This window comes from Haemorhous mexicanus, chromosome 5 (genome assembly GCF_027477595.1).
Source record: "Haemorhous mexicanus isolate bHaeMex1 chromosome 5, bHaeMex1.pri, whole genome shotgun sequence".
Lineage (NCBI taxonomy): Eukaryota > Metazoa > Chordata > Aves > Passeriformes > Fringillidae > Haemorhous > Haemorhous mexicanus.
In genome coordinates, this window is record NC_082345.1 from 75,713,030 (window position 1) to 75,740,843 (window position 27,814).

The 27,814-nt window shown below is 55.6% G+C and overlaps 1 protein-coding gene across 4 annotated transcripts in view; it reads right to left on the reverse strand.

Annotated features, from left to right (window-relative positions):
• Positions 1-412: 412 nt before the first annotated feature.
• The window catches only part of PPP6R2 (protein phosphatase 6 regulatory subunit 2), a 60,200-nt gene continuing 32,798 nt past the window's right edge, over positions 413-27,814 (reverse strand). For all 4 annotated transcript variants that reach the window (XM_059847663.1, XM_059847667.1, XM_059847666.1 and 1 more), the window contains 21 exons: positions 26,607-26,793; positions 25,698-25,835; positions 24,252-24,317; positions 23,293-23,405; positions 21,997-22,110; positions 20,983-21,109; positions 20,211-20,363; positions 19,308-19,529; positions 17,577-17,641; positions 14,700-14,815; positions 13,688-13,773; positions 13,315-13,395; positions 12,874-12,971; positions 10,897-10,954; positions 9,916-10,043; positions 8,914-9,071; positions 6,757-6,910; positions 6,300-6,388; positions 5,666-5,852; positions 2,012-2,149; positions 413-1,343 (listed from right to left, as the gene is read on the reverse strand). In XM_059847663.1, the coding sequence (XP_059703646.1) occupies positions 1,292-1,343; positions 2,012-2,149; positions 5,666-5,852; positions 6,300-6,388; positions 6,757-6,910; positions 8,914-9,071; positions 9,916-10,043; positions 10,897-10,954; positions 12,874-12,971; positions 13,315-13,395; positions 13,688-13,773; positions 14,700-14,815; positions 17,577-17,641; positions 19,308-19,529; positions 20,211-20,363; positions 20,983-21,109; positions 21,997-22,110; positions 23,293-23,405; positions 24,252-24,317; positions 25,698-25,835; positions 26,607-26,793 (2,530 nt within the window). In that variant the 3' untranslated portion in view covers positions 413-1,291. The remainder of the gene's footprint in view (positions 1,344-2,011; positions 2,150-5,665; positions 5,853-6,299; positions 6,389-6,756; positions 6,911-8,913; positions 9,072-9,915; positions 10,044-10,896; positions 10,955-12,873; positions 12,972-13,314; positions 13,396-13,687; positions 13,774-14,699; positions 14,816-17,576; positions 17,642-19,307; positions 19,530-20,210; positions 20,364-20,982; positions 21,110-21,996; positions 22,111-23,292; positions 23,406-24,251; positions 24,318-25,697; positions 25,836-26,606; positions 26,794-27,814) is intronic.

Here is a 27,814-nt window from a genome sequence, read left to right on the forward strand (position 1 = left end):
CAGCAGACAGCACAGCACAAGGAAGGGATTTCTGCCTGTGGGGAGCGAGGTCCTTCCCACCCTCAGGAATGCATCCCAAAGCAGGTCTGGCTCCCTGTGTGCCAAGCTCCAGCCTTTGCTCCAAAGGGAGGATTTTTCAGGATTCCACATGCCGGGGGTTCCAGCTCAGCTGCCCCAGGTGGTCCAACCCCCCCAGTGCCCCTCATGTGCCCCCCAGGCTGGGCTGGCAGTGAGCTCAGAGCTCCAGCCTGGGCACCTCCCATACCCACATCCCACATCCCACATCCCAGCTCCAGGCGCTCCCCTCACCTGGCCCTGCTCTCCCACCCTCCCTGAGGGATTTGGATGTCCCCCAGGGCTTTCCCATGCCCTCCCCCAACACTGTCATCACCAGGTACAAAGTGCAAAAGTGTTGCTGTTCCTGCATCCATTAAAAACTTCAAAAACAGAACAAAAAAAACAGAAAAAGGATTTCCATCATCATTTGCAAATACATTAATTCAGTCTCCAAACAGCCAGCAAACCCCTGGTCACCTCCTCGTGGGCAGGGTCCCCTGCGGCCAGCACGGACATCGGCAGGAGAGGCCACCTCTGCCCCGGCCCAGCCCCTGCCCTGATCCACCACGTGTCCATGGAGAGCAGTGCTGGAATGCAGGGACATCCCGCTCCCTGGACAGCTGGGCCTCGGCGTCACTGCCCGGCTCCGGCGGGGACAACCCCGGCCTCGGCCCTGCCAACCCAATCCAAGCCCTCCCTGCTCCCCCACGGAAGTGTTGGCATTCCTCCTCTCCTGTGAAATGTTTCTGGTAAGGCTTTATTGCTCTACAAAGCGGTGCAAAGGCTGCCCGAGGACAGCTCCATCAGGAACTTTGGTCACACGGCTGCGGGATTTGTGCGCTGGCCCCGGCTGCCGCTGGACCTGCTACCTTCCCAAGAGAAGCTGAATACTGTGTGCAATAACACTGGGAAAACAGCACTGAACCCCAAATCCAAAACAAAAACCAGGGCACGGGGAAGGGGACAACTGAAATCAGGCAGAAGGCTTGGGAAGAGCCCGTCATTCCCGTGAGGACTGAACTCAATGCTACATTTCGACAATGCCGAGTGTCTTTCCGAACGGATCGGTGCTGTTGGATCTGCGTGTCTGGTCCTGAATGCCAGCTCGCTCTCATCAATGCAGCATTTATTAAAAAATAAAATTAAAATGAAAAAAAAAAAAAAAGAATTGACAAATTGCATCACCAGGGAGCAGCCTGGCCTGGCTCACACACGTCCCAGGGCGGCAGCGGCATCAAGCGGGGCCGTTCAACGTGGCTTCGGCGCAGGGCAAGGCCTCGTCACTCCTGCAGGGACACCAGGGAGCAGCCTTAGGGACATGGGACACGCCAGGAGAGCTCCCAAAGCTGCCCTCATCCCTCCTGGGAATGCCCTTCTGCTGGCACCTGAGCCCCACCCTCTGGTTGTGTTCTGTCTGTCCACTCAAGTGTTCTCAGCTCCCTGCGGAGAAACTCCCCCAGTGCCTCATGGACTATCCCAGGGAAAATCAATGTGGAACCAGAGAATGGCATGGGTGGGAACAGACCTAAAAGCTGTCTAGTTCCAGCCCTTTCCCAGGTGATCAGAGGGATGGGGCATTCTTAACATGAGGGCAGGCTGAGAGTTAGGAATGTTCAGTCAGAGAGCGCTCAGAGCCCCTGCCAGGGCCTGGAGGGGCTCCAGGAGAGCTGCAGAGGGACTGGGGACAAGGCCTGCAGGGACAGCACACAGGGAATGGCTCCCAGTGCCAGAGGGCAGGCATGGATGGGAGATTGGCAACGAGGAATTCCTGGCTGGGCTGGAACTGCCAGAGCAGCTGGGGCTGCCCCTGCATCCCTGGAGTGTCCCAGGCCAGGCTGGACCCTGGGGCTGGAGCAGGCTGGGACAGTGGGAGGTGTCCCTGCCATGGCAGGGGTGGCACTGATGGGGCTCTGGGGTCCCTTCCCACCCAGGCATGCCAGGATTCTGCCCTCACCTGTCTCTCGTGGCCGTTTCTGTGGCAGTTGTGACAGCAGTGGCCACCCTCGGGGGCCCGTCCGTGTGCGTGGCGGCGCTGTGGCGGGCCCCGCACTCGGCACCGGGAAGCGTCTCCGGGGCCTTTCCGTCGGAGCCACTGCGGAGAGGGCAGGGACACGTCAGTGCAGCTCAGCCCACGGGGAAAGCAGACTCCTGCTGGAATGGGGCTCACATTCCAGTGGGGAAAACAAAACCCCTCCTGCTCAGCTCACACAGGCCTAAAGATCCCATCGGGAATGAGAACTGGCAATAAGCTGGGATTCAAATCAGCGGGCACATCCTGGAGGCTCCAGGTCCCAAACCCAGCAGGACACACCAGAACAGCTCCTCGAGGGAGGCATTCCCAATCCCTGCTGCAAATCCAGTCTGAGAGTTCCCAAAGCACCATTCCCACTGCCATTGCTGGGATGGCACAGCCTGCTCTGCTCCACGGGCCCTGACCAAGGGGCTCCTCAGGCTTCTGGGACACCCAGAAAATCCTGGGTTTAGGGGCAGATCCTGAAGCCCCATGGAGGAAAGCACCCAGGGACTGGATGTCCAGAATCCAAACATGCTGAAGGCACTCTAGGTACCACGGAGGTGCCACCTGAGGGACAGGGTCCCCAGTGAGGCACCACCAAAGCTCAAATCCTGGGAAAGGAGAACTGCAGGAACAAACCCTCCCAATCTCTGGTTTGGAATAAACCCGCCCAGATTTGCAGCTGGAGAAGGGATTTCTGTGCACATCCCATTTTTTTGCTTCCAAGGCAGAGGATAAGCTGCCCCAGGAATGTTTTCTTCCCAGTTTCCATCCAGAACAATTCTTTCTCCCTCTCTCCCAGAGCAAACCTCCACAAAAGGGAAAAAAGCTGGAGATGGCTGAGCTGAATCCTGTCACCAGCTCCGGGGGAGTTTATGGAATAAAATAATCCCAGCTGGATAATTGGACATGTGATGGAGATTGGAGACTGGGGTTCTATTTCTGGAGCACTTCTCTTGAAAAAAACCATAAAAATGAGGAATAATGAGATCCAAACATTGCCTTTCTGTTAGGGCTCACAAGCTCCTCAGAAGTACCAAAATACACCTTGTAGAGACACAGGGCTGGAGCTGCGTTCCCAGAACGTCGCTGGAAAAAAACACTTCCCACACAAAAAACTGGAGCTCGACATTTCCATGGCTCAAAGAGAAACTTCTGAAGCCCAATCCCTGAAGAATCCAGGGCAGGAGGATTCCAGAGTTACCTGAACACCCACGGGGGCTCGGGAATTTCTCTGCCTTCCCTGAGCTCCTGAAAAATCCCAGCTGGACACACACCCCTGGTCACCCAGGGGTGACACAACCCAAACAAGGAGTTTGTATGGGATGTCCTGTTGTCCCCTGGACACTCCTGGAGGGATGGGACCCCAAACCTCCCCAGGCAGTGGGATCCAAACTAGGAAGCTGAGAGCAATTCCTGAGCTGCATCTCCCTAAGGATCCCCCTGGGCAGCTGGGATGAGGCTCACAGAGAGTGGAACATCTGGAGGATTTACTGGGCTGCAACATCTGGTTCTCCATGGAGTCCACAGAGGCCTCGGGCAGCTCCAAGGATAAAAGACCTCCAACGTGGATTCCAGGGACAAGGGGAAGGAAAATCCTCAGTCCCTGAGCAGCTCCAAGGAGAATTAAAGATACCTGTGTGGATGCCAGTTATTCCAGGGGCACCAGGGCATGGAAAAACTGTTCCTACAGCAACAGGAATGGGGTTTGGTGCAGGTTTTGAGGAAGTGCTTGGGGAGTGCTTGGAGAGACTCACAGAGTGACTCCAAAATGCTCCTGATTTCCCTGGAACCCTTAAGGAACGTGGTAAGAAATGGACATTCCCACTGCAGGCAGAGTGGTCTGCCAGAGCTGAGGACACTGGGAAGGCTCCGGGTGGTGATTCCCACGGGGAGCCCAGGCCTGGAGCAGCTCCAGTCCCAGCTGTGGGACCACCCCTGTCCTCCCAGGGCTTCCCCTGGGATCTCTGGCCAGGGACACAGCTGTGGAGAGCCACAGACACCTGTCAGGGGAGGCCGTGGGTGCTCTCTGCCACAATGGAATCAGCAGGCAGGCAAAGGCAGGCAGCTTTGGGAAGCTTTAACCCTATGGAATGTGGTACAGACACTTGTCTGGAGAGAAAAACATTCCCAGTGTGCCAAACCAGGAACAAACACTCCCTCCTGCCAGGAAAGCAGGGAAGAGGTGAGAACATCTCAAAGAGGATGGACACAGGAACAGGAACAGCTGGAGCTGGGTCAGGGAGGGTTAGGTGGGGCATCAGGAAAGGCTCTTCCTCCAGAGGGTGCTGGGCACTGCAGCAGCTCCCCAGGGAATGGGCACAGCTCCAGAGCCCCAGGAATGTCTGGACAACACCGGGATTGTTGGGCTGTCCTGAACAGCTGGACCAATGACCCTGTGAGTCCAGTTCAGGACATTCCCTGATCCTGCTGGGAACCCAGCCAGCCCCAGGCAAGGTCCTGCTGTGCCCACACCATGGTCCAGGGCAGGAAAAGCACCTGGAGCACGGCTCGGATCAGATCCAATGGATCCAACTCCACACAATCCAAGAGGAGAGGCTGCTTTCAGCACAGCTGGAACTGCTGTGCCTTCCCACCAAGCCACGGCCAGGCCATTCCCAGGCACAGAGAGTGCATTTATCAGAACTAATGCATTTATCAGAACTAATGCATTTATCAAACTGAAATGCATCAAAATTAACTGTGTTTATCAAAATGAACGCATTTATCAAAATCAACTGTATTTATCAAAATGAATGCATTTATCAAAATCAACAGTGTTTATCAGAATTAATGCAATTATCAGAATTAATGCATTTCTCAGAATAAGCTGCTTCCAACATAACAGACCCTGGGATAACTCCTGCACTAATTCCAGGGAATTCTGCAATCCCAGTGGTTTCCCAGCCCCCAGGCCCCCAGGAGCTGCTGCTGGCTAGCACAACCAGGGATGACCCCAAACTGTCACCAAGCATCACTGAAGGAAACTCCTGATCCTGAGTCAGGTGCACAAACCCAGAGACTCAGGTAAAAAACACAAGGAAATCCATGGAAGAGTATGAGGAAAAACCTCAGAATCTTGGAACTGAGTAAAATTGCTGTGGATGCAGCAGGTGCTGACTGGGTTGGGCAGCAGCTCATCCCCTGTGATTGAAGCAGGCTGGATTGAGGATCCAATTCCTACAAACCTGCCCAATTCCTGGATCTGCTCCAGCCTTTCCTGGTGCTTTTATCATCGAATGCCTTAGGGGAAAACAAGAACCTGAGTGGGTAAAACCTTCCCCCCATGGCTGCAGGAGGATCCCATGGGAGCCTTTACTCTGCTTTTCTGAGCGATCCCACCCAGATCCTGCCCTAGGCTGGATCCCAGATCACAGACAGAGATGCTCCTGTGACACTGGAGTGCCCAAAGGAGGCCCAACCCTCCCTTGGAATAACCCTCTGCTAGATATGTCCCTCAGACCCCTCCGTGCCACGCCACGGCAGGACCTGCTCCCAGGGGACACCAAGATATGGAGCCCACAGGAGAGAGGACACTGGAACCACACGGGGCCATCCCAGGGGCCATCCCAGCCCACGGAGACCCCTTCCCACCTGGAGGGAGCTGCCCTGTCCTTGCTGGGCTCCTGTGCTGTGGCCGTGGAGTCCGTGCCAGCCTTGGCCTTGTCGTCGTCGTCGTCGTCGCTCTCGGAGCTGCCCGAGGAGCTGCTGTCCAGGGCCACCAGCGGCGCCTTCCGTGTCCCACACGCGTTCCACACACAGGGAGAGGCAGCAGTGCTGGCTGCGGGAGGAACAGCCCACACTGGAACCTTGGGAAAGCTCCCTGGACCGGCCCAAGGGGTCACACAGGGCCTGCAGCCACTGCAGATGGTCTGGGAATCATGGGATGGGATGGGTGGAAAGGATCTCAAAGCCCCCCCAGTGCCACCACGGGCAGGAACACCTTCCACTGTTCCAGAGTGCTCCCAGCCCCGTCCAGCCTGGCCTGGGACACTTCCAGGGATAAACGAAGTGTCCCTGTGATATCAGCTCCAACCCACAGCAGCTCCATCCCCTCCCTGCTGACATTGTCCCAACAAACCCTCGGGGTCTCTGCCTTTGCTTCGCTCACTGATCCCGCAGGGAATGCTCAGGGCAGGGGCCCTGCAGGGAGGTTTCTCCTGCCCCAGGGGCTCCATGCAGAGTTCCCAGGGGTTGAGAGCACCCCGAGTGGCCCTGTGTCACTCACAGTTCTTGTCCTGGCCCTGCGCCGGGGTCCCGTCGGTGCCGCTGCTCTCGGTGTCCATGGGGGAGCTGCAGCGAGGGCCGGACTCGGAGCTGGGGAGGGAAGAGCCCTGAGCACGGAGCCAGGATCATCCCAGGGCCTCCCAACAGCCCCAGGAGCAGCCACCGGCCCTGCTCTTCCTTCCCATCTCTGCTGTGAATTTCTCTAAACCTTATTTCCTGGTTCTCTACCCCAGTGAGGACACAGAAAGTGGGGCTGTGTCAGTCAGGAGCACTGGGAACAGCGGGAAGCACAAAGGAGCCCTGATCCAGGATCACCAGACAGCATTAAACAATAAACGGGAAGCGATGGGAAGGGAAGGGGAAGAAGAAAGGATTACAGGCAGGCACTCCATCAAAACGTATCCTGAATATTCCCCCATTCCCAAGCCCCAGGGGAGCTGGAATTCCGTGGCTCTTACCAGCAGAAAGGCTGGAAGTCTGTGAACTTGGCCCAGCCCTTCTCCTCCGGGGCGCTGCTCTGCGGGGCGGCCGAGTCCCACACGCTGGAGCCCACGTCCATGGCCACGGGCGGCGTGGGGCCCGCGGGCTCGAACACGGCCGTCCAGCCAGCCCCTAGGGACACCACAGCCTGGGTGCCAGCCCAGCCCCAGCCGGCCAGGAGCACCCCAGGGACAGACCAGGGACACAGCAACCACCCAGGGACATCCCAGGGACAAACCAAGGACACAGCAACCCACCCAGGGACATCCCAGGGACAGACCAAGGACACAGCAACCCACCCAGGGACATCCCAGGGATCCCAAGGACACAGCAACCCAGCCCAGGGACATCCCAGGGATCCCAAGGACACAGCAACCCAGCCCAGGAACATCCCAGGGATGCCAGGGACAGACCAGGAACATGCCAGGGATTCCAGGGACACGGTAACCCAGCCTAGGAACATCCCCGTGATCCCAGGGACATCCCAGGGACACAGCAACTCAGCCCAGGAACATTCCCGGGATCCCAGGGTCCCCCTTCCACACCCGCCTGTGTCCCATGGAAATCCCTCTGCGGATGTTTATCCCCAGGAGAGGCATCCATGGAGACAAATGACACCGTGGGTGGCTTCATCCCCCAAGCCAGTGATTCCCAGCTCCAAGTCCCTCAGTTCCATGCCAAAAGCTCCCATCTCCCTCTCCAATGGCTGGGTTTCAGGTAAAGAAGTGATCAATAGATTCCAGTATTTAAGATCCTAAAAATCACCCACTGCTTTTTTCACAGTCCTGGACAATTCCTTCTCCAGAACCTCCTTCCACTTTTAGTCCCACTTCCAACATCCAGTCCTACAAATCCCACCTTTGGAATAGCATTTTTCCTTAGCTTTTCCAAGAGAAGAGGGAGGATTGCAGAGCTCTGCAGGAACAGAACCAGGCAAGAGAGCCCCCCCCGGGGCTGCATCCCCAAAACTGATCCTAAATTCCAATTGAATCTCCAGAGGTTGACTGGGCTGCCACACAAAGCCCACTGGGACTGGGAGGCTCATACTGGTTCTTCCCAATGGACTGGAATTATCTGACACTCCCAAAGGGCTGCAGAGGGCAGGATCCTGGGATAACCCTGCCTGATACTCAGAGTGACAACATAAAGGCAGCACCCAGAGAAAAAACTGGTATAAAACTCAAAAAGCTTGGAAAAATGGATGGCTGGGAAAATGTTCTGTCCCTTGGGATTGTTTTGCTGACAGCACCATGTCTGTCCAGCATTCCCATGGTGGAATGGTGTAATTTACATCGAGAGTTGTGAAAACCCCTGAAGGGAGCAGACAAGATGGAAAAAGACAGTGTACAGGGGCCTGGAAGGACAGGACACAGGGAATGGCTTCCAGCCCCGGTTTAGATGGCATCTTAGGAAGGAATTCCTGGCTGGGAAGGTGAGCAGGGGCTGGGCTGGAATTGCCAGAGCAGCTGGGGCTGCCCCTGCATCCCTGGCAGTGCCCAAGGCCAGGCTGGACACTGGGGCTGGAGCAGCCTGGGACAGTGGGAGGTGTCCCTGCCATGGCAGGGGTGGCACTGAGGGGCTCTGAGGTCCCTTTCCACCCAACCCCTTCCTGGGATTCCAGGAAAAGCAAAGTTCCTCTGCACTCCTGCTCCAGTCACTATAGGGATGGGTTTGCCACAGGCAAAGCACAGCTGGAAAAGCAGGAGAATGGGCAGGGATGGGGGTGTGGAGGCACCTGGCAAAGGTGGGCACACAACTCCTGTCCTGGGATGGGAGGAGTTCAGGTCATGCCCCTGCACTGCTGCTTTGAGTGGATTTTCAGTGAAGGAACTGGGATTCAGGGAGCCACAGAACCATGGAATAGCTTGGGTGCCAGGGGACCTCACAGCTCCTCTCACTGCAAGCCCTGCCATGGGCAGGGACCCTTTCCCTGGGATTCTCCCTGTGGGGCTGCCTGACACACGGGCTCCTCTGGGGCAGGGCTGCAGCTCCAGAGACTGCAGAGGCACAAAGTGAGCCCTGACGTTGTCACCTCCCCTGGCCAGGAGGAACTGGGGGCGGCCCAGGGGAGCTGGCAGTGTGAGAGTGCTGCTGTGATCCCTGCAGCCCCAGGGATGCGCTGGCACACGCGGTACCTTGGCAGGAGTCTGAGTCCTTCTGCTCCGGGGTGCTGCCCTTGTGTGGGGAGGGGGGTGGTGGCCGCTCCTCCTCCTCCTCCGAGTCCACGCTGCCGTCGTGGTCCCCGTTCTCCAAGTCACTCTTGGAGCTCTCTGACGTCTGTGAGGCTCCAAACCTGAACGAGAACTGGGAATGAGCCACGCCTGGATCCCTCAGCTCCTCCTCCCTGTCCCTGGGGAAACAGCCCAGAGCCTTTGACAGGGTTGTTTCCCCCAGAATATTTCCCCCAACTGATCAGGGCATTCGTGGGTGCTCAGAGAGACTCCCCCAGATTCCCAAGGGCTTTGCTGTCAGCACTCCCTGGAGGTGCAGGACGGAGCCAGGGCTGGGGACACCACACAAACCAGTGCTCAGAGAGGGGACAGACACTGGTGTGGAGCCCACCCTGTGCCCAGGCAGGGCCTGAGGCAGTTGATGCTTGGCAAGGACACAGCGAAGTCTTGGATGTTTTCCCTGTTTCCTTTGATCACACTGCAGATTGGGAATTATGGAAATAACTTTATTTTAATGAGTGGCTCTGTCAAAGGGATGAAAATTATTTCAAAGCTCGAGATGCCCCTGGGAGGCCTCTTGTTCTCACTTTTCTGATTTGAATGGTCTGAGAAAGAATGTTCTGCCCACTCCCCTCAGTCTCACCTCCTCCTCCTCCTGCTCCTCTCCAAGGATGAGAGAAGGAGCAAATTCCAAGAGTTTCACACTAAGGGTGGGGGTTTTTAATGTGTTTGATGGAAGACTCATTAATTAGGTGTTCCCATTGTTAATGAATTCCCTTTAACTGGATCTGTCTCCAGTTCGGGAGAACCCCCAGCACAAGTGCCAGGAAAAGTGCTCAGGGTTGTGTCAGACAAAACCTCACAGCCCCAAAATGACACAAAACCCAAGGAATTCCTCCTGGCCTGGACTGAAATGTGCAGATTCCCCGCAGCAGGGGGAAAATGAGGGTTCTGCTTTCACCTTACCGTGTCCTGGACTTGACCTGGGTTGCATAGGAGATGTCCTTCTCCTCCCAGATATCCTCCTCCTCCTCGTTGTCGTCGAACTGCTGGATGCGCTCGTTGCAGCAGGCCTCGAACAGGGAGGCATTGGGCTGCAGGACCAAAGGGAAGTTACATTCCACAGGCTCTCTGCAGACACTGCTTTAAGCCCAAGTCTCAGGGCTGACCAAATCCAGCTTTGCTCAGGAGCTGGGATCACCTGGGATCACCACAGTCCAGCTGCTGCTGTGCTTTGGGGCAATAAAGCAGGAAAGGCCAGGAACAGCCTAGCAATGTTTAGATCCATGAGAAATCCATCTCTGCCTATGCTTCCCTAATCTGTGTCTGGAAAGATGATCTAAAGCTGCAAGAGCTGGGAGTGTTCACCTGGACAGGAGAGGAATACAGGTGTATCTCAGAGCCTTTCCAGGGCCTGAAGGGGCTCCAGGAGAGCTGCAGAGGGACTGGGGACAAGGCCTGCAGGGATAGGAGCCAGGGAATGGCTCCCAGTGCCAGAGGGCAGGCATGGATGGGATCTGGGCAATGAGGAATTCCTGCCTGGGCTGGAACTGCCAGAGCAGCTGGGGCTGCCCCTGCATCCCTGGCAGTGGCCAAGACCAGGCTGGACACTGGGGCTGGAGCAGGCTGGGACAGTGGGAGGTGTCCCTGCCATGGCAGGGGTGGCACTGGAGGGGCTCTGGGGTCCCTTCCCACCCAAGCCATCCCAGGATTCCATGATCTAAGAACAGACTGGCACTGCGGGCGGGAGGAAGATTCCCTCTGTGCCAGGGGTGCTGCCTCAGAGGGAACATTTCCTGGCAGGAAGCCCTGAGGGGCCAGCAGTGCCTGGCTCTCTCAGGCCCCTCTGCATGGCCCAAACGCCCCCAGAGCTTTGCTCTCTCAGAAGGCAAGCAGCACCTCTCCAGAAGCACACTGCCTCCAGCCCCAGCCCGGACCCCCACTCACGCTGTCGTCGTCGGCATCGATGTTGAAGTTGATCTCGGCGATGCGGTCAAAGGGAGCGCTGGGAGGGAGGAGGGAGGGAAGAGCCTCAGGGGTGGCTCCGAGGAGCCTGTGCTGCCCAGAGGGACAGCAGCAGAGCCAGAGCCACTCCTGGGCTGGGATCCCTGCACAGCCACTCCTGCCCACCGCGTCCCCTCAGCCAGGGAAGGGTTATTCCAGCCTAGAACATTCCCTGCCCGTGGTGGGGGGGCACCGGAGGGGCGTCCTGGGGGACAGCCGGGGGGGTCAGGCTGTGCTGCCAGGGAACAGGGACAGGAGGGTGGAATCAGCAGGAATTTCCCCATGGAAAGGGGGGTGAGGCCTTGGCAGGGGAAATTTGCAATGCCCATCCCTGGAGGTGTGCAAAGAATTCCTGGAGGTGGCACTCAGGGCTCAGGGCTGGGGACAAGATGGGCACTGGGCACAGCTGGGACGGGATGCACTGGGAGGGCATTTCCAACCTCAGGGATGCTGGGGTTCTGTGAATCTCAGTCTCAAAGCCCGAGGTGTGGCTGTTCTGTGAATATTCCAGGGTGTGAATAGCCCCGATGACCCAATTCCCAGTCCGAGCCAGGGGAGCCCCTGGTGGGAACAGCAGAGGGTGCTGCAGGCCCAGAAATTCCCAATTCCCAGAGTCTGCATTCAGGAAGAGCTCACTCTCCCTACTCATGGATCTGTAGCTTTTCCAGGGTCACTTTCTTTGACAGACTCTCCAGTTCAATACTCCTGTGATCCCAGGGACACTGACACATGACTGATAGTCCTTAAATATTCCATTTCACTTCCAGCCCAGTGTCCACCACCTGGAAACAGCTGGCAGGGACCACCACTCCCAGAATATTCCCCTTTTTTCAGGACCTTCTCCTTTTCCAATCACAAACAGAGCTACAACATGCCAGGCAGACTTTTTCCAGTTTCGTGTTCATTTTACACTGGGCAGAAGGCCCCTGGGGCAGCTCCTCAGGGATTTAACTCCTCCCTGCCCCTCACTCACATGGGGCTGTATTTGCCAGCAGTGAAAAGTCTTATTTTATTTTATTTTATTTTATTTTATTTTATTTTATTTTATTTTATTTTATTTTATTTTATTTTATTTTATTTTATTTTATTTTATTTTATTTGTAGAACAGAATAATTTATGTTCATTTCAACTCTGATTCTATTCCAGAACATTTTTGTCTTATCCAGTTTCTGCCATCTCTGAGGCTCAGGAAAAACCCTGGATGGGAAGGGCAGAGATGCTGCCTTGGACCCAAGGAATTCCTGGGATGGAGACAAACCCAGGAGCACTGGGATCCCCTGGAGCACTGCTCTGTCCATAACTGGTCCCAGTTTCAGGACTGTTATGGCCACTGGGATTATCCCAGTGCCAGATACATTTCTAAGGAGAGAGGATGAGCTGCAGCTTTAACGGGATTAAAGGAATTCTGTAAAAGCAGCAAATTCCGAGCTCTGGATTCAGCAAATTGTGTAACTCTGAATCCCCTTCCCTGTCTCCCTGAAATGCCACTGCTCCTGATCATCCCTGCTCCCTTCCTCAGGAGAGGGAAAATGGCTGCATTTTCCATGGATTCCATCAGAGCACTGTCTCTTCACTCCTTCCAATAAAGATTTAATTCCTTGGAAAAGATCTGCTTAACTGCCCACAGTTTGCTCTCATGCTTTGTCTTTAAACTCATTCCAGACCAGGGCTGGGCAACAATTGCCTGCTTTATTTCAAATATCCCTCTTTGAAATGAAGGAATACTTTTCCTTGCTTCTCCACCTGGCTCTGGAGATCGGGCTGGGCTCCTGGAAAACAAGGAGCTGTTTACAACCTGAGGAGGGATAACAAGGCTCATTTGTAAACCTGAAGCAGAGGGAGGATGGGATGCAAAGAGGCTGAAATGCCAATCACCCCCAGACTCACTTGGTGCTGTCACCAAACACCCCCAGACTCACTTGATGTTGTCATCCTGGTCTGCAAACTCCTCGTCGTTGAAGCCGAACTGATCCACGAAATTGGCTGTCATCTGCTGGATCTGGTACTCGGAGAAGGCCTGGGAAGGGATCCCAAAAAATCCATCAGTAGGTTGTTCAGAGACATTCCAGAAACAGTCTGTGGAGCTCCTCCAGGAAAGCACTAAAATCCCAGGGAAGGGTGTGAAATCCACACTCCGAGCCCTTCCCAGAGCAGGGTCACACAGAGCTCTGGGATTCCTGCCCCAGTGCCTCCAGTCCTGCTCCCAGGTGGATCCCAGGCCATGGAACTGCCCTGGGAAAGCCCAAAGGAGCTGAACACAGACTGGGAGCAGAGTTCAGGAAGCTGCTCCACACCAGGATGGACTAAAGGCAACTGGAGCAGCGAGTTTCCCGGGAATAGTGAAGATGTTCCCAACTCACCTGCTGGAGAGTGAGCTCGTTGGGGAAAGAACTTTCAATGTCCTCATCCTCGCTGGAGGAGTGCAGGTGGTGGGTGCTCACCTGGGAAAGCACAAACCAGTCAGGGAACCAGGGAAAGCTGGAGAAGCTCCAATGTTTCAGCTCCACCAAAGCCCAAACTCCTGCCCAGGCAGGAGGTGCCCCGAGAATCCCAGGGACCAACTCAGCACCACGGATCAGCTCTGCTGAAGGACTGTTATGAGACATGTTTACAGAAATGCCTTCTACTCTGCCTTGACGTGTTCTTCAGCAGAAGAAGGAAAATGAGAAAAACCAGGAATATCCCTTTCTTCTGTCAGGGGAAGCCCAGCAGGCACTGGAGTGACCAACTCACCAAATCCACCGTGTTTCTCCGGTTTGTCTCCGTCAGCGTCTCCTCCACGAAACTCTCCCACCTGCCCCTGCAGTCCTCAGGCAACTCTGGAATGAGAGGCACACAGAAACCTTGGGAGTTCTGAGCCAGCTGCACTCCCTGGGGACTCACCTGGGCTAAGGACTCACAGCTTCTCTCACCTTGCTGGGAACAACCCCGAGCAGGGCTCCAGCTGTGCTTGGGTCTTCCCTTTTCTCCCCTCCCATCCCTCCCAGCCCAGCACAACTGGGAGCACAAAGGTGAGCAGAACTTGAGGGCTGAGGCAGGGAAATGGAGAAATAATAAAAGGAGAAAAGAACAGCCTCCCAGCCCGGCAGAGGCTGAGCAGTGGAGATGGAAAATGTGGAAAATGTGGAAAGCCTTCCTTCCTCCCACCCAAACGCATGGGACAAAACCAGTTATCCAAGTGGATCCAGTGAGGGCAGGATGGACACAGCCTGGAACAGGAATATCCCTGATGAGCACATCTGGCGCCTCTGGGGACACCTAACCTCGTCTCTTTCCTCAGAAAGTCATGGAATCATGGAATGGGTTGGGTGGGAAGGGACCTCAGAGCCCCTCCAGTGCCACCCCTGCCATGGCAGGGACACCTCCCACTGTCCAATCTCAACCTCACTGCATGAAAACCAGGAGCAGCCAAGTGGGTTCTCACCACACTTTAAATGATGGGATATTGTGGGATTTCCCTGGGAACACTTTCCAACGGGAAAGGATCTTGAGGAAATACCTGCAGTGAGCCCTCCCAGGAGCTCCCAAGGGTTATTTTTCCCTGGAGAGCAGTGAAAAGTGAAGGAGGAAGAAGAGAAGGAGAAGGAGAAGGGGGAGAAGAGGAGGAGAAGGAGGAGAAGGAGAAGGAGGAGGAGGAGGAGGAGGAGGAGGAGGAGGAGGAGGAGGAGGAGGAGGAGGAGGAGAGGAGGAGAAGAGGAGGAGGAGGAGGAGGAGGAGGAGGCTGAAGAGGAGGAGCAGGCGGTACCTTTGATGAAGTCACTGATCTGGGCCTGCATGGGCCCCTTCTCCATGTTGTGCACCACGGCGTTGGCGATGCGGGTCAGGTGCCCCATGTTCCCTCTCCTCCTGCCGCCCTCTGCCCTGGAACAGAGAGCAGCCGCTACCCACGGAGCCGGGACACCCACGGAGCCGGGACACCCACGGAGCCGGGACACCCACGGAGCAGGGACACCCACGGAGCTGGGACACCCACGGAGCCGGGACACCCACGGAGCCGGGACACCCACGGAGCTGGGACACCCACGGAGCTGGGACACCCACGGAGCCGGGACACCCACGGAGCTGGGATATCCATGGAACTGGGACACCCACGGAGCCGGGACACCCACAGAGCCGGGACACCCACGGAGCCGGGACACCCACGGAGCTGGGATATCCATGGAACTGGGACACCCACGGAGCCGGGACACCCACGGAGCTGGGACACCCACGGAGCCGGGACACCCACGGAACTGGGACACCCACGGAGCCGGGACACCCACGGAGCTGGGATATCCATGGAACTGGGACACCCACGGAGCCGGGACACCCACAGAGCCGGGACACCCACGGAGCTGGGACACCCACTGAGCCGGGACACCCACGGAGCTGGGACACCCACGGAGCTGGGATAGCCACAGAACTGGGATACCCATAGAACTGGGACACCCACGGAACTGGGATACCCACGGAACTGGGATATCCACAGAACTGGGATACCCACGGAACTGGGATATCCACGGAACTGGGATACCCACGGAACTGGGATACCCATGGAACTGGGATATCCACGGAACTGGGATATCCACGGAACTGGGATACCCATGGAACTGGGATATCCACGGAACTGGGATACCCATGGAACTGGGATATCCATGGAACTGGGATACCCACGGAACTGGGATACCCACAGAGCCGGGATACCAAAGGAACAGAGACACCCATGGAGCCAGGATATCCACGGAACTGGGATACCCACGGAACCAGGATATCCATGCAACTGGGATATCCACGGAACCAGGATACCCATGGAACTGGGATACCCACAGAACTGGGATACCCACAGAGCCGGGATACCAAAGGAGCAGAGACACCCATGGAGCCAGGATACCCACGGAACTGGGATACCCACGGAACCAGGATATCCACGGAACTGGGACACCCGCAGAGCCAGGATACCAAAGGAGCCGAGACACCCATGGAGCCAGGATAACCACAGAGCCAGGACAGAGCCCTGGGAATAGCCCCAGCATTCCTGCCCCAATGCCCACAGAATTCCAGCCCCAGTGGCCACAGCATTCCTGCCCCAGTGCCCACAGAATTCCAGCCCCAGTGGCCACAGCATTCCTGCCCCAATGCCCACAGAATTCCAGCCCCATACAGGGATCAGCCCTGCTCTGGCAGGACAGGGTGAGCTGGCCTCCAGGACAGGGACCTTCCCTCATTTTGCCCTGTTTTGGGATCCCTCCTCCACTCAGGTAACATGGGAGGGGCTCCAAACAAGGAGCTAAACATGGAAAAGATGCAGGAATAAATCTGATTGTAATTTCCAGGGAAGAAAACTCCCAAAGTTAAGGATCTACAGCACAGCTACTGGCAGAGCTCCAGGGTGGGACTGGGATTGCAGCAGTGACTCCCCCAGAACAGGAGATATTCCCATCCAAGCATGGGATTGCCCCTGGGATAGAACCAGTTCCCAACACAGAGCCCAAGCAGCCCTGAGCCCCTTCTCTGGCTCCTCACTGCTTCCCTTCCTGCAGAGGGAAGCCGTGCTCCAAACCAGCCCAGGGAACAGTCTGGGTGGGAAGGGACCCCAGAGCCCCTGCAGTGCCACCCCTGCCATGGCAGGGACACCTCCCACTGTCCCAGGTGCCACAAGGCCCAGCGTCCAGCCTGGCCCTGGGCCCTGCCAGAGATCCAGGGGCAGTCCCTGCTGGCCTCCATCTGCCCACTGAGAGCAGCCAAGGACTTTCCTGGAAACTCCACCTTCCCAAAGCCCCAGCTGAGGTTCTTCTGCTTAAATCCCTATTTTTTTCCTTCCATTCAGATATTCAGATTCTTTCCAGTGTGGTGGTGACTGGAACTCTGGCAGGAAATAGGGATTAGCTCTGGCTCCTTTCTGGTTTAATCAGGAAAACTCCCAAGCAGCACCCAGGGATATTTTTGGTCCTACAGAACTGGGCAAGGAAATACCCAGCAAAATTCCTTATGTGAACAAGGGGCTGTAAAAAGAACCAAAAACTCAAAAACCCAAACCACCCCCAAAAAAAAAATGTAATCCAGATCTCTACCCACCAATTATGGCCTGAACAATTCCAGTGGGACTCCAAAGCCCTTGGAAGCCACCAGGAGCTCAAAATAGAGAGGGAGGACCAAACACTGAGCTGGACACGAAAACTGCAGCCTCTGGAATATTTCCACTTTAATGTTTTAGTTCTTTTAGAATATTTAGTTCTTATCAGCCCAATCAGCACAAAATCCAAGGGGTTTATAAAGCTAAAATAGGAAATCCAGGCCCCAAATGCTTGGCCACCCCAACTTCCAACAGTTTTCTACTCCAGGAAGAATAAAACTGTATATTTAAAACAAACAAACAAATTTAAAAAGTGATTATTCCATGGGATTCCCTGAGAAAGCAGGAAAGCAGAAGACTGAGTGTTTGGGGTGGGGTTTTGGAAACATCCACAAAGCCCATCGTGCCTTCAAATCCTGCCCAAAATTTGGGAATTTGGCTTCTCAGCATGCAAACCACCCCCGTTCCAAATCCCAACCAAAATCCAAGTCTGTTTGGACACCATTAAGATGGCAATTCTCCAAGAATATTCCAAAGTCAATGCGCAGCCCCAGGCCAGCAATTCCTTACTGGATTTTGTCATTGGCTTCCCAGGCGTCCAGTATCCTCTGCACCAGGCAGCACTTCTGGAACAGCTGTGGGGAAAAGGGAGGATAGTCAGGATTCCCAAAGACCTGTGGATCCTCCTGCTCCTTCCCTGGCTGCTCCCAGGAGCTCCAGCCTCAGCCCTTCCCCTGCCCAAGAGCCCAGCTCCTTCCTGGTGGTTGCCCAGAGGATCCCAGCAGAGCAGCAGCACCTGGAGCACCCCCAGGCTGCTCCTGAGCCTCCCAGCAGCAGGAATTAAAGCACTGCTGGCATTTTCCAGCCACCACACTGAGGCCTGGCCACTAACAGCTGGAATGGTCTTGGACAGCTCTTTCTCCAAAATCTGTACCAATTTTTACTTAAAAAACAGAATTTTAATAATAAATGGGGACAATTTTAATAATAAATGGGGATAATTTTAATACCTATCAAGGGATTCACAGGGTCATTAAATGAGGGGAGTTTTAATGGATGCTACAAATAAAGGCACAAAAGCAACCACAGCTCCATGAGCACCACTAGAAATGATAGTAAGTAATAATAAAGCTCACTAAAAATAGATGAAAAATAATAATAGAACCCACTAAAATGATAATAAATAATAATAAAACACACTAAAAATAGATAGTAATAAAGCCCACAAAAATTTGATAATAAATAATAAAAACAATTTTTAAAGGCAATGAATTATAACAAAACCCACTAAAAATTACATATAAAAATAAATAATAATAAAAGACCTACATTTTTAGACATTATAGACAAGTGCCTGCCCTGGAACAGTCCATCCCAGAGATCCCTGCTGACCCCAGCCCATCCCAGAGATCCCTGCTGACCCCAGCCCATCCCAGAGATCCCTGCTGACCCCAGCCCATCCCAGAGATCCCTGCTGACCCCAGCCCATCCCAGAGATCCCTGCTGACCCCAGACCCATCCCAGAGATCCCCGCTGACCCCAGCCCATCCCAGAGATCCCTGCTGACCCCAGCCCATCCCAGAGATCCCTGCTGACCCCAGCCCCTCCCCAGAGATCCCTGCTGACCCCAGCCCATCCCAGAGATCCCTGCTGACCCCAGCCCCACCGCAGAGACCCCTGCTGACCCCAGCCCATCCCAGAGATCCCTGCTGACCCCAGCCCCTCCCCAGAGATCCCTGCTGACCCCAGCCCACCCCAGAGATCCCCCGTGACCCCAGCCCCACCCCAGGTACCCTGCTGACCCCAGCCCCTCCCCAGAGACCCCTGCTGACCCCAGCTCATCCCAGAGATCCCTGCTGACCCCAGCCCATCCCAGAGATCCCTGCTGACCCCAGCCCATCCCAGAGATCCCTGCTGACCCCAGCCCACCCCAGAGATCCCCCGTGACCCCAGCCCATCCCAGAGATCCCTGCTGACCCCAGCCTCTCCCCACGGAACCCTGCTGACCCCAGCCCCACCACAGAGACCCTGCTGACCCCAGCCCATCCCCAGGGACCCTGCTGACCCCAGCCCCACCCAGAGATCCCTGCTGACCCCTGCTGACCCCAGCCCCACCCCAGGTACCCTGCTGACCCCAGCCCATCCCAGAGATCCCTGCTGCCCCCAGCCCATCCCAGAGATCCCTGCTGACCCCAGCCCATCCCAGAGATCCCTGCTGACCCCAGCCCCTCCCCAGGCACCCTGCTGACCCCAGCCCCTCCCCAGGCACCCTGGCGGCCCCGGCCCCAGCCCAGCTCTCACGTGGGTGACCATGATGTTCTCGGTGGCTCTGGCAGGGGGCTGTGTGGGCTCTGCAGGCTCCGCGGGCTCAGGGGCCGCGCTCCCGCTCGGAGCCTCCTCTTTGCTGCCCGGCTCCCCCGGGCTGGGCTTCCCCTCGTGCACCGAGTGGGACAGGATGGCTGCTATGGACAGCTCCACTTGGAAATGCAAAAAGTTATTCCACGTGTATTTAAAAAATAAATCCTGGAGGAGAAATAAAAGATGGAAGAGTTTACTCAGGATAAATTTTCCTGGTTTTAATGATATCAGGGATCTTTAAGAATCTTCCCAATTCAACCCATCCCAGGATTCAGGGAGTCTGGGATATTAAATTGTTGCCCAAGTTGTTGTTTGATCGAGCAATTCTGCTCAAACAGTTTTCCTGATACACACCAGCACCCAGTACAGGCTGAGCTCTGCATTCCCAGGGCGCTCAGTCTGCTGGGAAATCAGTGAATATTCCCAATAAATGGAGCACTTAGGAATCCTCTCACACAGCACTCACAGCACTGACACACTGAATTAAACAACTTAACTCTGCTGGGGCTCAATGAAGCCTAGGAAAAACAGGAACTAAACCACTGCTAAGGGTGGAATTAATTCTCTTAAGGCTGCCCAGGTTCTGGAAGGCTTTTTCCAGCCTCAGGGATCCTGGGAGAAAATTAATCTCTCATCATTCCAGGAGCTCACACACAGAGCACAGACTGTTTCACACCTTCTCCATTGAACTGACATGGACTTGGAAGTGTGAGGTTCAGTCCAAAACCCCAAACAGTCGGATTCGGATCACAAAAGGGAAGTCTCAGGACTCTGGCCCCCGGCACAAGCCCTGCACAGAAGGGATCCCAGGTCCCGGCCCTGCCCCCGGCGCCCCCGGGCACTCACAAGTAACAAGTCCATGGTGCCGAGCCTGCAGAGCTCGTGGTTGATGCTGGGCGTGTTGGCGTGCAGCAGCGCCGCGATCAGCCGCGAGCCGTGCAGCCGCGCGTTCCCCAGCGGCTCCTCCAGCACCCCCAGCGTGGTCAGGATGGCCGGTTTCTGCGGAGCAGGGAGGGCACTCAGGGCAGGACAGCACTCCCACAGCGCACCAGGGCTCTCCAGGGCCTTGGCCGTAAATCCAACCGCGGGAATTCCACCTCACCAGGGGGAAGAGCTTCCCAGGGAGGTGGCACAGCCCTGGAACCACTGCCCGGGGAGGGCCTGAGTCGCTCACTCTGCAGACACCCCAGTCCCAGCTGGGTGTCCCTGTGTCACCTGCTCCAAGTGACCCTGCCCTGCCTGGAGTAGCAGTGGATGAACCCTAACAACAACCCCAGCTGTTCTGAAATTCTCAGATTTAACAGAACCCACCCATTTCAGGAATGTTCCCAGAAGGGAAGCCTAAACCACCTTCCCAAGAGGATGGTTCTGGGGCCACTGCGAAATTTAACTTCCAAATCAGAAGATTAAAATCCAACTATCCACTGAAAGTTTCTTCCTCTCCATCCCTTCCCATCTCCACTCAATCCCCCAGTCCCAAAGATCTCCCTGAACACAACTCCCAGACTCCTGCTGCTCATCCCTGCACGCCTGAGTTACAGGATTTGGTGTGGATTTCCCCTCCCTGGCCACGTGTCCGTGCTGGAGCTGTCTGGAGTCCCGGGCATGCTGGCAGTACCTTGGGTGGGCACAGCAGCAGCTGGTGGAAGTCCTTGAGCCGGGGCTCGATGCCGTGTAAGATGCTGCTGTTGACAGTGTAAGACCTCTCGAATCCCTGAGTGTACGAGTCCATCAGGCCTTCCACTCTGAGGGAACACCAGGATTCACTCACCACTCCCTCTTCCCATTCTGAACAACCAAGTGATACCAGGGTCCTCAAGGTCCCTCCCAACCCAGTCCATCCTGGGATTCTGGGACTTTATGATATTAAACCAGTGCCCAAATTGGTGTTTAATCAGCAATTCCACTAAAACCATTTTCCTTCTATACTTCCTGCATTCCATCTTCCTTCTCCTGGGGCCCAGAACTGCCCCCCGTATCCAGAGATGGAGATTTTGTTAAAGAGCCTCCAGTCACACTGGCCACGTCAGTGTTTTTCTCTTCAAAAATGAGGATGAAAAATAATAACATTCAGCTCCTGAACGCATTCCCATACCTGGATGGTATTGATTCCATTATATTAGTTATTTTTATTATTTATTATACTGTGTTAGTTAATATTGGTATAATTTTCCAGGTGCTGCTCACACAACCAAACCTATGCCGAGCTCAGGAGGAGCTGACCAGAAATAACCTCCCAGCAGAGCTGGCAAACCACATTCTCAAAGTGCTTCCTGGGGTTCCAAACCCCCAAACACTTCCAAAGAAAACGGCTCAGCAAGAGTTACCTAACAAATGTTTGTTCCTCCCACTGTCCCAGCCTGCTCCCAGCCCCAGTGTCCACCCAGTCCTCGGGCACTGCCAGGGATGCAGGGGCAGCCACAGCTGCTCTGGGCACCCTGTGCCAGGGCTGGCCCCCCCTCCCAGGCAGGAATTCCCTCCCAGTATCCCATCTAAGACTCGCTTCTTCCAGCCTGAAGCCATTCCCTGTGTCTAGGCAGTGCCTTTCCCTTTGTGCCCCCAGCCCAGTCTGGAGCCCCCGGTGATCCCGGTGATCCCGGTGATCCCGGCGGTCCCGGCGGTCCCGGCTCACCCGGAGCGCCGCGTTTCCAGCAGCGTCAGGAGCACCTGGGTTCCGTTCACGATGCAGGTCTCGCTCTGCTCCCCGTCGAACATGTTCCTGAGGAGCTGCTCCACGCACTCCTGCCTGGGGACACAGGGCTCACTCACACGCAGCCGCGGCCGCGGCACCCGCCCGGGCTCTGCCTGGGCAGCCACTGAAGGCAAAGGGGCGATCCCACTCTTCCCACTGCTCTGTGCCAGACCCAGGAACGATGGGTGGCACGAACAGGAGGCTGAGGCCAGCTCACACAATCACACAATCCCTGCCTTGGGAGAGGCCTTCAAGCCCATCGAGGCCAGCCCCAAGGGCTCAGCCAGAGCCTGGCACCCAGTGCCACATCCAGGCTGGTCAAACACCCCCAGGGGTGGGGACTGCACCCCCTCCCCGGGCAGCCATGGCAGAACTTTATCCCCCTTGCTGGAAAAGCTTTTTCCTGCTCTCCAGCCTGAATTTCCCCTGGCACAGCTCGGGGCTGTGTGCTCTGGTTCTGCCAGTTGTTGCTCCAGTTCCTGCAGTTCCTGTTCCCCACCACATCCCAGCTCTGTCCTTCAGGGACAGCTCCCCAAAATCCAGCCCTCAGGAAGTCCCTTCCCCTTCCCTGCCTTCCCCAGTCCCACATCCAGCCAAACCCAGCATCCCTGGAATTCACAGTCAATCCTGACTATCTTCTAATGCTCCAAAAAGTCTCCTTTCCAGGGGTATAAATAAAATATGAGACAAAAATGTAAAAACAGCTAATTCGTGAGGGAGGATTATTTGAATAAGGAGCATCTAAATGCCCTCTGTCAGCAGAGCAGGGGAGGCAGAGGCAGGAAAAGGAGGCAATTTTCTGTAAGGAACCAAATTCCCTTTATTGCACCCAGCCAGCAGCTCCTGAACCTGGATTTGGGGCTTGTTCCCTGACCCCACCTCCTTCATGCTGATCATTCATTCCTGACTCAGGGATGATAAAAGTTATCCAAAACCCAAAAGATCACTGTAATGCTGGAAAACTGGCCAGGAAGGGTAATGAGCTTTGTGACCTTCAGCAGAAAGGGGAGAGGAGCAAAAGAACACCTTTGCCCAAAATGCTCCTTTATTTTGAGCAGGAGTTCTGGACCTTTGGGCTCCCTGACTCCCTCTCCTGCCTCTGGACAGAGCCCCAACCCCCAGACTGCTGAAGAGGCCATTCAGAGCTGCTCCAGCTCCAAAGGAACATCCCTGCTCTGTCTGCTCCCTCCCAGGGCACCCAGTGCCCCCAGCAGGCCCAGTGCCCCCAGTACTCACGATTCCAGTGCTGTGAGAAGTGGATCTGGCTCCGGGACATCCTGGAGCTGAGTGCTCTGGTCTCTGCTCAGCCTGATGATGTCACACAGGGTCTGGGAAGCATTGGATTGCCTCTGGAAACAGGACAGGAGCAGCATCAGCGCCAGGGCCAAACCTGGCCAGGCTGGGAATGCTCCGGCTGGGATCAACCCACTCCTGCTCCCCCTGGAGTTACTCAGGCCTGGACACTCCTGGAGCTGCAGCACTGACAGGCTTTGCACTTAAAGGATATTGGCCCAAACGTGACCATTCAGGAGCTCAGGGCTGAGGATTCCTTTTTCTCTCCTCAATCCTGCTAATCTGCACATCTGCAACACAAACATCCCATCCTTCCTCCCACTGCTCAGCTTTCCTGCTTGACACTATCCTTCACCATTTAATTCCTGGGATTTAAAAGGTTTTCCAGGGGTGTTTGAGGAATTCATCCTCTGGTTCTGGCCATCAGGCAAAGCCTCTCTGGAGCTGCTGTACCTCAGCATCTGCTCCAACACAAATCCATGGAGATGTTCCCAGTTCTCCCCTCAGAGAGGGAAGTTTGCCTGGGATGAGCTGAAGGAACTGGGCTCAGAGAACTGCATTTTCTGGACTTTACAACTGAATTCCTACTTGGGGCTAGAAAGATTTGAAAATGGCACGAAGTGGCTGATTTTAAAGGATCTTCCAGGAACAGCAGGTTCCTCCCTAATTCCAAGGGAAATCCCCACTGTCTGTAGGATTGAGATGAACTGAGGCAGCAGACCAAGAAACTGGGAGTAAAATAAGTCAAAAGCAAATGAAACCACTCCAAACCCCCTCATGTGGTGCTGAGCAGAAGATGGGACATCCCAAGGGCATCCACAGGTCACTGGGATAAGGCAAACAGAAATCTCCCCGACCCTGCAGGACCCAGCCCCCAAATCCCCAGCCCTGGTGCCACTCACATCCTCATCCTGGCTCGAATGGATCAGCTCCACGAGTCTCTGGATAATCCTGGCTTCATTCAGCCACTGCAGGGAAAAGAGCAGCAGAGAAAATCCTGAATGGATGTCTGAGAACTCAGAAGAAGAGGGGCTCTGGGAAGCTCTGCAGGAAGGGAAGCCCTTCCTTCCCTCTCCAATCCCATCCCTGAGGCAGGGACAGGGATGGATTCAGATTTGCATCAGCATGGATGGGGTTGGATTTGGATTTGCATCCTGCCATGGAACTAACATGCAGGCCCCTCTGGAAAACATGGAATGCTCCAGGGACAAACAGCCTCATCTGAGCAACGGTGGCAGAACCCCACCACGTTCTCCCAGCAGCTCCTGCTCTTCCTGCTGCTCACACCCAGCAATTCTGCCTTCTGACAGATGTTGGAACAGCTGTCACTGCACCTTCACCTTGCTCCACACCTTCCTGTTCTCCATGCAAACCATTCCCTGTTCCCCCTTCTGGCCCAGGCAAACCTGGAAGGTCCTTTCCAAAGGCTCCCTGTCACTCCTCCCTCCCAGCCCCATGTGCAGGCTCAGCCCCTCATCTCCACCCGTTTCCATTCACATCCCACTCCTGCTCCAGGAAAACTGCTGCATGTGTACATCCCCCAGACTCATCCCAACACTGCCAAACTCAGCTGTCTGGGAAATGAGCAAACTTCCATTAGAAAAACAAAACATTTCCAAGAAAGGGTCTGGAGCCCCTCTGCTCCTGCGCCTGGCTGGGAGAGCTGGGGGTGCTCACCTGGAGAGGAGAAACCTCCAGGGAGAGCTCAGAGCCCCTGGCAGGGCCTGGAGGGGCTGCAGGAGAGCTGCAGAGGGACTGGGGACAAGGCCTGCAGGGACAGCACACAGGGAATGGCTCCCACTGCCAGAGGGCAGGCATGGATGGGATCTTGGCAATGAGGAATTCCTGCCTGGGCTGGAACTGCCAGAGCAGCTGGGGCTGCCCCTGCATCCCTGCAGTGTCCAAGGCCAGGCTGGACACTGGGGCTGGAGCAGCCTGGGACAGTGGGAGGTGTCCCTGCCATGGCAGGGGTGGCACTGGAGGGGCTTTAGGCTCCTCTCTAACCCAAACCATTCCAGGACTCCTTGACTCTAGGATTCCTTGAACATGGTAAGGAATTACACTAATTACAGTCCTAATCAATGTCTGAATTTCTGAACACTGGGCAAACACAATTTCCCCTTCTCCAAGCTCTCCAGCTGGACTAGAGAGGTTGCTCCATGGAAAAAAGAGTGGGAACCCCTTTGCTGCCCTGGAGCCACAACAGGGCTGAGGGACCCCAAGGAACGACCCCAGCCCTGGGAACAGGAGCTGCCTGAGGGGTGGATCTGCTCCTGGGATAAAACACCCACAGACCCCGTCTGTCCCGAGCCAGGCAGGGACAGGGCCTGGGAGGGGAAGGCCCTCACGTTGAGCACGTCCTGGCGCAGCGCCGTGGGCTCCACGCAGCTGATGAGGCGCAGCAGCAGGTCCATCATGGCAGAGGTGTCGATGTGCTTTAGCACCAGGCTCAGGAACTTGTCCTTTTTCCTCAAAAATGAGATCACCTGTGGAAACAGCAGCCTGCATCAGCTGCCAGCGGGACACACAGCTCCCTCACAAATCCCCCACAAATCCCCCACAAATCCCCCACAAATCCCCCCCAGCTGCCTCACAAAACCCCCACAGCTCCCTCACAGATCCCCCTCACCTCTCTCACAACTCCCTCACAACTCCCTCCCAGCTCCCAGAACTTCTCCTTTGTGTCTCAACCACCGACCTTGGGCTGGGAACTCTCCAGGGAACAAGGGAATAATTCTTATTCCAAGGCAACACCAAATCAGATCTTTTCAGTCAATTTTTCCCCCCTCTGTGCCACAGCAAAACCCAATGCCATGGAAATAAGTGAAGCTGGAGGATTTTCCTTTCCTCTCAAGCTCCCTACCAGGCAGCAATTACAACCCCAGTATTTACTGGGATGTGAGTATTCCTGAATTCCTATTCAGTCCATGCCTCAGCACCCCTTCCACAAGGATGAGCCTGAGGCCTTGTTTATGGTTTGGGATGAGTCTGATGATCCTCAAAATGCCTTGGCACGAAAACTGAAGCTTTAGCTGTGCCATGGGGATATCCCGGCCGTGGCAGATCCCAACCCAAAACTCTGGGAAGAGTCTGTCCACACCAGCATGTCCCTGCACTGAGGAATCCCGAGAACTTTCCAGAGACCCCACTTTACCTCCAACCTTAAACCCAGCTCCAGGAATACCACGAGCTCACAGCAAGGACCCAACACGGCAGTGCCGGGGAGCTCCCTGGATCGGGACAGACCCCATTCCCACCTGTTCTGTTTTCCGTGCAATGAGGTTCCCGATGGTCTTGCTGAAGAAGCTGGCGAGGAGGGGGTTCAGGGGGGGCTCGTGGTCCAGGAAGTCGTAGAGGATGTTGAGCAGGGTCTCGTCCCCGCCCAGCTTGTCGTTGATCTGCGGCACGTCTGAGGTCAGCAGCTCGCAGGCCGTGTTGGGGTACCTGCAGCGACACACCCGGAGCCACCTCAGCTGAGATGGGAACTGGAGATCTGCCCTCTGCAAAGGCCCCAGGAAGTGAAGGAATTCCTGCCTAGGAGGGTGGGCAGGCCCTGGCACAGGGTGCCCAGAGCAGCTGGGGCTGCCCCTGCATCCCTGACAGTGCCAAGGCCAGGCTGGACACTGGGGCTGGAGCAGGCTGGGACAGTGGGAGGTGTCCCTGCCACGGCAGGGGTGGCACTGGAGGGGCTCTGAGGTCCTTCCCACCCAACCCATCCTATGACTGATTCCCTCTGGTGAGGACACTTTTCCCACAATGGGTTATTAGTGATTTGTGACCACACCAAGTTGCTACACGAGGATCTTTCCCAATCTCTGCATTCCCTACAAGCCACTAGGACAAGCCACTTCCAGGCCAGCTGGGAGCTCTGACCCTATTCCTGCACCATTCCCTTCCCCAGCAGCCTCCTTCTGTTCCTGCAGTTCCAGCCCTGGAGGTTGCAAAAGCCCCTCAGGCCCTATTGCTGCTGTTCCAGGCTTGGTGCTGCCCAAGGAGCTGAGGCTGAGGATGTCACTGTCACCACCACAGAGGGACCTTCCAGCCCTTCCATCCCTTACACCCCCAAAGGGACACCACGATTCTTTTCCACTTTTCCTGGCTCATTCCATGCAAAAACATATACAATTCCTAAAGATCTGTGTGTGGAGCCTCCCTGGGATACACATCCCATGAACAGGGGAGAAATGGGAGCTCTCCCTGTCCCAGCAGGTTCTGCTCCTGCAGCTCTCACAGCGCCAGGTCTGATCCAACCCCTCACCATTCCTGTTCTGGCACCACATCCCAGCCCTGGAGGTTTCCAGGCTGCAGGGAACTCACCTCACCCGAACTCCCCCTGTGACCCCTGGAAGCTGAGCTTCCCTCACCCCTGGGCTCAGCAGCTCATTGGCAGATCCAAGAGTCACACTCTCCTTTCCTGCTCCAGCCCTTTCAGGTGTTTAATTCCACAAGTTCTGCTTGGATGGGG